Source organism: Akebia trifoliata, chromosome 5 (assembly GCF_017979445.1).
Source record: "Akebia trifoliata isolate Shusen 1 chromosome 5, ASM1797944v1, whole genome shotgun sequence".
In the NCBI taxonomy this organism is placed as follows: Eukaryota; Viridiplantae; Streptophyta; class Magnoliopsida; order Ranunculales; family Lardizabalaceae; genus Akebia; species Akebia trifoliata.
In genome coordinates this window covers 14,693,174-14,703,905 of record NC_141379.1, presented here as the reverse complement: position 1 = coordinate 14,703,905, position 10,732 = coordinate 14,693,174, and the positions used below count along the sequence as shown (strand labels likewise).

Here is a 10,732-nt window from a genome sequence, read left to right as displayed (position 1 = left end):
AATCTATAAATTCTCATCCTTTCTCTCATCCACATAACAAAGTTTTGAATTTACTTGCAATATTTTATTCAATTTTTCTTGTGTTTTCTCGAGAATTTTTAAAAGTACAGTCATAATACAAGTTCGATTGTACATGCACACTTAGAGTATTGCCTTGTACACGTATGGAGCATTGTATTTTGGGAGTCAGACATCCATCAAGTGCTAGCACATTGCAGGGGTGAAATCTGCCTTAAGGTCATTGTATCTAATACTAGACCCGCTATAATCAAATTAATAATTGAGTACAATCGGTATTTCAAACTTATTTAGTACTTTGTTATTTTATTACAGTTTCTTTTCTGTTTGTTTCTGTAATTTAACTACACAAATTTAACACAATGATGATGGTAATTCTTATGGTCAGGATTATGATCATGTTGACTATGACATGATGACAAAGAAGGTAAAGTTGATGATGGTGACAATGATGATGATGATGATGATTACCATGGTAATGATGATGATGATGACAACTATGATTATCATCATAATGATGATGAATATGAAGATGGTTATGAAAACATAATAATGAAACCATTTTTTGCGCATTTCATTGTGATTGATAAAATTACAAAATGGGTCAGAGACAACTCTTTATTGCAGCTCAAATGTAACTTTGGATGCAAATGTAAGGCTTGACATAGAATGACATGTCTTAAAAAAAAAGAACACAGAAAATATGAGAAAGCATTGAGACCCGCATAATCACCTCACTACTACTTGGATAAAATTTTCTTGGAATATTTCCCACAATTTCTTTATCTAAATATCTATCTATATATATATATATATATATATAAAAGTATGGATTGTGTGGAGTCGATATTAGACATTGAGATGGTAGGTAGATAGTTCGATAAATGGACATGCGAATCAAGTTAGATGGTGTAGGGAGGTGGTTTGGGCAAGTCCTTGATAATGCCACAAAGATCAAGATAGTCAGGAATGTTGTATTCATCCCTCAAAGAACGAGCTGGTGAAAGGACACTAATATATAGTTGTTGTCCCAAGTAATTCCTCTCCCAAATATTCGACCTAAGGTTCCACATCCCGGCATTGTCCAATGTCAACAAAATTGCTGCCCATGACTTAGGGTATACTTGAATTGTGTGCTTGCTCATTGCGTCTAGAAGATTATAGTTCTTTCTACGTTCTGGACTCCACCTCCCTGGTTCAATGGCTACAGCAAAAAAGGAATATCCATCTAAATGCCATGATTGTATTCCTTTCTCATGGTTCTCGAAAATGATCTCCACAAAATTACGATGTGTGCCATTCACTACTATTGGTCCTAATGTAATTCCACGTTTGCTACTTTCCGGTGTTGGTGCGTCCGCTATGGTGTCATATTTGAACACTTCAGAAGCTACGCCATAGTACTCAGCTAGCTTGAGTGGGGTTTTTGGGTCAACATGGGAGGCATCGTTAATGGCATACCTGAGCTTTCCATCAATGGTCCCAGCAGAGTTGATGATTTTGATGGTACGGGTGATATTGATACCGCCGTAGTGGTAAGAGCCTTGGGGATTGGGCCGGGCAGCACTGGCAGTGAGATTCCAACGGAAGGAACGAAATTGATTTAGGGACCATGCCCAACCCACTGGTGCCTCAGGGAGCACTGGTGTAGGGGGGGCCTTGTTGTTGGCATAACGGATTATGACAGTGGCGGTGAGTATATATTTGGTGAAACGAGTAGAAGCCACCATGTAATAATCTCTGGGAGCTTGATCAGCCGTCACTAATACCGAGTAGCATTGTCCAAGGTGGACATCAAGGGAATCATACACATTTTGAACTGTATGAGATCCCTCTAATTCCACCAATTTCATAGAGTGTCCTTGGATCCTGAAGTTGAGGGAGCTTTTTATTCCAACGTTGCATATCCTATACCTATAGGTCTTCCCTGGCTTCATGCTAAAGAGTGGCTCGTCTTTGTCTGCGCCCTTTCCAGATTTTCCATTAATGAGGACACCGTCAGGCTTTCCGATAGAGCCTCTAGTATCCAACTTCGTTTTTAGAATGTCATGACCTTTAGAGTACCAATCACCAATTAGGACGGTGTAGTCATCTTCCGGATCAGCAAAAGGGACAGGAATAAGAAGGCGACTGTTTACACGAAGGCCTCCAAAGGCACCAGCAGCCTTGTGCATGGACAAGCTTGGGAAGTAGTAATAGCTACCTATTTGGTCCTTCACCTGGAAGTGGTATGTGAAATTTTTGCCGGGAGGGATTGGGCAATTGGTCCCAGGCATTCCATCTTGCCAAGAGTTCTTTCTTTGCTGGATTCCATTCCTGCAGTCATTCATTATCCCATTATTATTCATCAATATAAATAGGAGAGATGCTAACAACGCGGTATCAACATTAACCTTCACCTGGAAGTGGTATGTATTCTTTTGTATAGTATACATCCTTAAAAATAGACTCGTGCTGGAGTGACTTTAAAATTCATATCAATTCACACTTTGCTAATGTAGAAGTGTGCACGGAACGATAGATGCTTGTCACTTATATCTCAATGAAAAGCATCTATGATACACATCCATGTCAGTAAAGTATGAATCAAAGTGAGTTTTAAAGTCACTCCTCCAATATTATCCTAAAAAATAATATACTTTGGTTTTCGTGAAAATTAAGTTTTTTTTTTTTTAAACAATTATGTAAAAATATTTTTATAATTAACTTTTGAGTACATTGCCAAATTACATGAAGATAAATGCATTTAACAGACAAATCTAAGTTCGAGGTTGCTAACATACCCACAAAGACAAAATATCATCAAAAGCTTAATTCTTTATCTCCTTCAACCCAAAAATAAAGGGCGTTTGTTAAGAGGCTGAAAGTTGGATATTTAATTAGGCCATTGCATAAGAGACTAAGGTTAGATCAGGCATGTCATTAATCTGAAAAGGTATCTTAAATATTCACCAAAACATAGGCAAACCGTCTTAAATAACCTATTTTATTATTTTTTAAAATAACAAATTGATAAATTTACCTTCATGCCCTTTCATCGAATGTGGGTTCCCAAGATTAATAGAGTGAAGAAAAATGGAAATGGATAACTTTTTTTTTTTTTTTCCCAAATTAACCAATTGGATATATTTTTAAAATATTTACATACCCGGTGAATTTATCCAGATGTGTAAAATGTTTTATAGTGAATTTAACATTATACCCTTTGATTTTGAAATATTTGACTAAAGGATAATAAAGGTAAATTTACCACAAACTATTTTTCTAGATACAAATAAACTTGTTCGAATGCATAAATATTCTAAAACTCGTCTGGGTACCAATAAAAGATTCTGAATCAATATGTACATAGCAAATTTGACCATACAATATACATAACAATATATTTTCATAAAATAAATAATTATGAAGGAAGCGACTAGTTGCACATTTCATTACTTAAAAATTTGCCCATTGCACTTAGTTTGTATGATTGCACTCCAAAAAAAAATGGAAAATAGTGGTGTGCAACTAGACAATCCCTTATGAAATCATTATATAGTCATTTTCATTAATATTAAAAAAAATGGTATATAACCGTGACTTTTGGTAAAAGTAAATAGTAAAACAATCAGATAGATATATATATATATATGATTTTTTTACTTTCTCATTTCTCTTTATGAAATTGTTATATATATATAATGATAAAATGACTCATTAAAACATTCGTGGTCTGTACGCGATTGACGTGGCAAGTGCACTAAACCATAAATCTTTTTCGTTGTGTATCTCGAAGAAAACGATCTATGCTTCTGTGCACTTATCACATCAACCATGCACAAATGGAGTACATTTTTCTAGTCTAATTATTATCTCTCTTTCCGAAATATTGAACATACATGACTTTAGTAATTTTTGGTAAGTATCATTCAATTTTGATAAAACATTTTCTTTTTCTGTTTCTACATACAAGGAAAAAGCATCCAACTCTTTAATTATGAATCGCATGACACAACCAAAACTTTCAAATATATCCTTACCATGACAAGAGGAACGGCTCATCGAGGTTATTGAAGACGTTGACAACAATATTGTTGTTTGTGGTGGAATTTATGTTGGGACCAGGGAACTGGTTATTGATGAGAATTGCCCGCTGTGGAACGCCTAAAGGAGATATGGTACCGTAGGTAACGTTCCATGTGAAGAAAATATAGGGATCTTCTGCTCGGACCACCACAATGGCCGAGAAGCAAAACAACACTAGCAGTATCACCTTGTCCATCTTTGTGCTCTTAATTTTAATACGTAATCAATCTCCCTCTTCCTGGCTAGAAATAATTTATAAATAAAATCTCAATAAAACATAAAATTTTAAAATTTAAAGGAAGAAAAGCCATATCACCTTAATTACCTCCACAAAAGACAGGAAGAAAGATGTAAAATAGAATTCCCTCTTTGTATTGGAAAATTGCAACAAAAAAAAAAAAAAAAATAGTTGATAAATTTATAATATATGTGTTTTCTACATAACTAATGGTTGAGGACTCTCCTCCCCACCTCGTTATGTGTTTTCTTTTCTTTTCCCCTTATTTTTAACTCTTCACCTTTCTATATAAATAGAGAGAGACGTTCAATAGGGGAGGAAACAAACATCCGTTCAACTCCGGAAACATCTCTGCACCCCTCACTCTATACTATTCTTTCAGAGTTTGAATTTTCTATTAATAATTGAGGCTGTTAAATGAGCAATAACAGGCAGCGCATGTTATTAACAAAAGCGAGTAGATTCGACCAAACTATTCGGAAGTCCACGTCTCTCGGACCTTTTAGACCTGTCAAAGCCATCGAATGGTTTTAGCTGTTTTTTTTTTTTTTTATAAAACAAAACAGAATCAAAACCTTCTGGTTTCATCTCTCGACAGAAATCTCTTCTCTCTCCAGAACCTCAAACACTCGATACTTTCGATCTCCAAAAATAACACTAAAGAAATCTCGATCTACTTCGATCTCTCATTGCCTCTCTCTCGATCTACTTTCTCTTGGTCTGATCTCTTTCAGAAACGAAGTAGCCGAAGGAGATCTACGTTGCTGTGGGAGAGTCGAACCAGGTTTGAACTCGATCTCATCTCTCTCTCTCTCAGTCTATTCAGTTTATAGATATTCGAATTTTCATTAAAATTTGAAAATTTTCATCCCTAAACCGATTTTATGTAATTTGGACAGATTTTCGAAAAGGATTTGCTTAGATTTATGTCTGACATGCCGGATTTGTAGAGATTTCGAGCTTTTTCTTCATAATAAGGCTGTTGCACTCCAATTTACAAGTGTGTAGGCCATAAATCTATGAAGTTGTTGCAGTTTTTCTTCGTAACGAGTGTGTGTAGGCCATTTTTCGCCTAGCACTTAAATTTAAAAAGTTTGTTAGATTTTTTTTTTTTTTACTCTACTCTTTTTCTAAATCAGTGAATATTTTAATTTAACTATATTAAATTAAGTTAACTTTCAAATTTGAAGTAGGTGGGAATTTTATGAAGTTGTTAAATATGCAGGATCTGAAGGCATTGTAATCACAGTCATAGGAGGAGTTTACAATTTTATAGTCCAAATTGCAGAGCGACTTAAAACTAATCTGTTTTTAATAGAAGAGAGAAAGTATAAGACATGACAGGTGATCATACTTTTGTATGAGAACTCCAATAGTGTAGCATTGACATCTTGTTTGAATGCATGAAACCCCATATATAAATATTCAAGCCACATTGTGAGTCTGTTTTTAAGGTTGATCTGAACTAACCCTGTTAATTGAATCTGGAGTTTAATTAAAGACAAAATCCTTGAACAACTTTAAATTGGTAGTCCTCAAGCTACACTTTTTTCCAATACAATGAGCTCCACAGAAACCTACAGAACTTATGTTTTGGAGGCGTTCCAATATTTCTAATCATTATCTTGTAGGAATCTTGAGTGATTACTCGTTGAAATTTAAGTCAATAGGGGGTCACAGAATCCCTCGCATGGTTCTAAAAGCTTTAACACTTTTAGCAGAGTTAGAAGTTTCAAGCTTGGCAGATTTGTGGTGATTATGATCTCCTCATTATAGAGATCATACACGCTAAAAATTGTCCCTAGATTTGTCTCCACGTCGATCGTACAAACACGTGTACAAAACCTTGAATGATTAATCGAATCCTTGTGGAATTGTGCATCATGCGGTTGCCTTTTGTTTTAATCAATTCTTCTTGAAAAGTTTAAGGAGGGATTATGAAGATGAAGTTGGGATAAGCTTCAAAGTTAGTTCTGCATTGAATCGTCTATTATCAAAATAAATTTATATTTATATTTCTTAATGAAGATTATTTGTTATGAACACAAATAATTTCACCTGACCTTATTTGGTTTGTACCGGTTGCAGGATGGACGCCGAGTGCATGTAATTAAGAGTGATTTGGCTGAATCTAACAGAATTGTTGGGGAACTGTTACAACTTGGTGGCTACTTGAAATTGATAAAGTTGGGTCTTGAGGTTAGGCATAGAATTTGAACTTATATATTACCTTTCTAGGCATGATTTTTTAAGCTAAACTCTTTAAGGAGTATATTTTGGTTGATTAGGTTCTAGGGACATACCCATAGGTTGAGCATGTCCTTAAGGGAACCTTTACTTTATGCATGAAATTGTGTCCTCTAGGGGCTATTTTTGTTGGGTTAGAGTGTTAACCATAGATCTAAAGAGATTTACACTTTTGACTCATAGCCTTATAAAATAAAAGAAGGTGGTGTGTGTTATGTGTGTTTGCATGTAATTTTCACAAAAGAACTTATTCATGGACTTAGATAAGGGAGATTGCTTCACATTGTAAAGTAAAAGAAAGTGGTGTATGTTATGACTGAAGTTTTTGAGTCAACATGGGAGGTACCGTTAATGGCATACCTTAGCTTTCTATCAACGGTCCCAGTAGAGTTGACGATCTTGATGGTGTGGGTGGTATTGATACCGTCGTAGTGGTAAGACCTTGGGGATTGGGACATGCAAAACTAACCATGGGATTCCAACGGAAGGAACGGAATTGATTTAGGGACCAGGCCCAACACACTAGTGTCTTAGGTAGAGTTGGTTTTGGAGGGGCCTTGTTGTTGGCATAACGGATTATGCCAGTGGCGTTGAGCACGTAAAACGAGTGAAGGCTACCATGTAGTAGTCTTTGGGAGCCTAATCAACTGTCAGCAATATTGAGTTGCATTGTCCTATGGGTAAACTAGGCATATGAGATTGTAGTTCTTTTCCATTTATTTCCAATACTTTTATCATTTCCATTTATTTCTAATTATTGGTAACTTGGTTGTAAAATCCTTATATAAAGGGAAAATTACTTGACATACCTATAATAGGATTTTCTTGTTAACTACCTTACAAGACTAGAATTTCTCATAGATAACTACCATTCACCCCACACGACAATAAAAAAGCATTAATTAAAAAATATTACCATAGCTAACTACCACCATTTCTACCTTCTAATCTTAAGATGGGACTCCCCCCCCCCTCGCATCAGATGAAGCAAGAGAATCTTAAGATGGCTTTTGATATTGTATCGAGTGATTATAATCATGTTTCTGTAATGATATATCACTGATATATCATTACAGAAACATGATTATAATCACTCGATACAATATCAAAAGCCAATTCATATACTTCTTAATTAAGTATCAGATTCTCTTGCTTCATCTGATGCGGGGGGGCGGGGGGGGGGTCCCATCTTAAGATTAGAAGGTAGAAATGGTGGTGGTTAGCTATGGTAATATTTTTTAATTAATGCTTTTTTATTGTCGTGTGGGGTGAATGGTAGTTATCTATGAGAAATTCTAGTCTTGTAAGGTAGTTAACAAGAGAATCCTATTATAGGTATGTCAAGTAATTTTCCCTTTGTATAAGGATTTTACAACAAGTTACCAATAATTGGAAATAAATGGAAATGATAAAAGTATTGGAAATAAATGGAAAAGAACTACAATCTCATATGCCTAGTTTACCCATAGGACAATGCAACTCAATATTGCTGACAGTTGATTAGGCTCCCAAAGACTACTACATGGTAGCCTTCACTCGTTTTACGTGCTCAACGCCACTGGCATAATCCGTTATGCCAACAACAAGGCCCCTCCAAAACCAACTCTACCTGAGACACTAGTGTGTTGGGCCTGGTCCCTAAATCAATTCCATTCCTTCCGTTGGAATCTCATGGTTAGTTTTGCCTGTCCCAATCCCCAAGGTCTTACCACTACGACGGTATCAATACCACCCACACCATCAAGATCGTCAACTCTACTGGGACCGTTGATAGAAAGCTAAGGTATGCCATTAACGGTACCTCCCATGTTGACCCAAAAACTTCAGTCATAACATACACCACTTTCTTTTACTTTACAATGTGAACCAATCTCCCTTATCTAAGTCCATGAATAAGTTCTTTTGTGAAAATTACATGCAAACACACATAACACACACCACCTTCTTTTATTTTATAAGGCTATGAGTCAAAAGTGTAAATCTCTTTAGATCTATGGTTAACACTCTAACCCAACAAAAATAGCCCCTAGAGGACACAATTTCATGCATAAAGTAAAGGTTCCCTTAAGGACATGCTCAACCTATGGGTATGTCCCTAGAACCTAATCAACCAAAATATACTCCTTAAAGAGTTTAGCTTAAAAAATCATGCCTAGAAAGGTAATATATAAGTTCAAATTCTATGCCTAACCTCAAGACCCAACTTTATCAATTTCAAGTAGCCACCAAGTTGTAACAGTTCCCCAACAATTCTGTTAGATTCAGCCAAATCACTCTTAATTACATGCACTCGGCGTCCATCCTGCAACCGGTACAAACCAAATAAGGTCAGGTGAAATTATTTGTGTTCATAACAAATAATCTTCATTAAGAAAATATAAATATAAATTTATTTTGATAATAGACGATTCAATGCAGAACTAACTTTGAAGCTTATCCCAACTTCATCTTCATAATCCCTCCTTAAACTTTTCAAGAAGAATTGATTAAAACAAAAGGCAACCGCATGATGCACAATTCCACAAGGATTCGATTAATCATTCAAGGTTTTGTACACGTGTTTGTACGATCGACGTGGAGACAAATCTAGGGACAATTTTTAGCGTGTATGATCTCTATAATGAGGAGATCATAATCACCACAAATCTGCCAAGCTTGAAACTTCTAACTCTGCTAAAAGTGTTAAAGCTTTTAGAACCATGCGAGGGATTCTGTGACCCCCTATTGACTTAAATTTCAACGAGTAATCACTCAAGATTCCTACAAGATAATGATTAGAAAATATTGGAACGCCTCCAAAACATAAGTTCTGTAGGTTTCTGTGGAGCTCATTGTATTGGAAAAAAGTGTAGCTTGAGGACTACCAATTTAAAGTTGTTCAAGGATTTTGTCTTTAATTAAACTCCAGATTCAATTAACAGGGTTAGTTCAGATCAACCTTAAAAACAGACTCACAATGTGGCTTGAATATTTATATATGGGGTTTCATGCATTCAAACAAGATGTCAATGCTACACTATTGGAGTTCTCATACAAAAGTATGATCACCTGTCATGTCTTATACTTTCTCTCTTCTATTAAAAACAGATTAGTTTTAAGTCGCTCTGCAATTTGGACTATAAAATTGTAAACTCCTCCTATGACTGTGATTACAATGCCTTCAGATCCTGCATATTTAACAACTTCATAAAATTCCCACCTACTTCAAATTTGAAAGTTAACTTAATTTAATATAGTTAAATTAAAATATTCACTGATTTAGAAAAAGAGTAGAGTAAAAAAAAAAAAAATCTAACAAACTTTTTAAATTTAAGTGCTAGGCGAAAAATGGCCTACACACACTCGTTACGAAGAAAAACTGCAACAACTTCATAGATTTATGGCCTACACACTTGTAAATTGGAGTGCAACAGCCTTATTATGAAGAAAAAGCTCGAAATCTCTACAAATCCGGCATGTCAGACATAAATCTAAGCAAATCCTTTTCGAAAATCTGTCCAAATTACATAAAATCGGTTTAGGGATGAAAATTTTCAAATTTTAATGAAAATTCGAATATCTATAAACTGAATAGACTGAGAGAGAGAGAGATGAGATCGAGTTCAAACCTGGTTCGACTCTCCCACAGCAACGTAGATCTCCTTCGGCTACTTCGTTTCTGAAAGAGATCAGACCAAGAGAAAGTAGATCGAGAGAGAGGCAATGAGAGATCGAAGTAGATCGAGATTTCTTTAGTGTTATTTTTGGAGATCGAAAGTATCGAGTGTTTGAGGTTCTGGAGAGAGAAGAGATTTCTGTCGAGAGATGAAACCAGAAGGTTTTGATTCTGTTTTGTTTTATAAAAAAAAAAAAAACAGCTAAAACCATTCGATGGCTTTGACAGGTCTAAAAGGTCCGAGAGACGTGGACTTCCGAATAGTTTGGTCGAATCTACTCGCTTTTGTTAATAACATGCGCTGCCTGTTATTGCTCATTTAACAGCCTCAATTATTAATAGAAAATTCAAACTCTGAAAGAATAGTATAGAGTGAGGGGTGCAGAGATGTTTCCGGAGTTGAACGGATGTTTGTTTCCTCCCCTATTGAACGTCTCTCTCTATTTATATAGAAAGGTGAAGAGTTAAAAATAAGGGGAAAAGAAAAGAAAACACATAACGAGGTG

The 10,732-nt window shown here is 35.5% G+C and overlaps 1 protein-coding gene across 4 annotated transcripts; it reads right to left on the bottom strand.

Moving 5' to 3' along the window:
• Positions 1–568: 568 nt before the first annotated feature.
• Positions 569–4,554, bottom strand: LOC147401542 (L-ascorbate oxidase homolog). Of its 4 annotated transcripts, none has more exons than XM_086442860.1 (3): positions 4,412–4,554; positions 4,041–4,328; positions 569–2,334 (listed from the first exon to the last, which is right to left on the bottom strand). In XM_086442860.1, exons 2-3 carry the CDS (start codon positions 4,280–4,282, stop codon positions 921–923), a joined length of 1,656 nt encoding a protein of 551 aa, XP_086298986.1. In that variant the 5' UTR covers positions 4,283–4,328; positions 4,412–4,554; the 3' UTR covers positions 569–920. The 4 variants fall into 4 exon arrangements, with proteins under 4 accessions (XP_086298986.1, XP_086298987.1, XP_086298988.1 ...); XM_086442861.1 differs by having other exon boundaries at positions 4,041–4,324; positions 4,412–4,551; XM_086442862.1 differs by having other exon boundaries at positions 4,403–4,542.
• Positions 4,555–10,732: the final 6,178 nt, after the last annotated feature.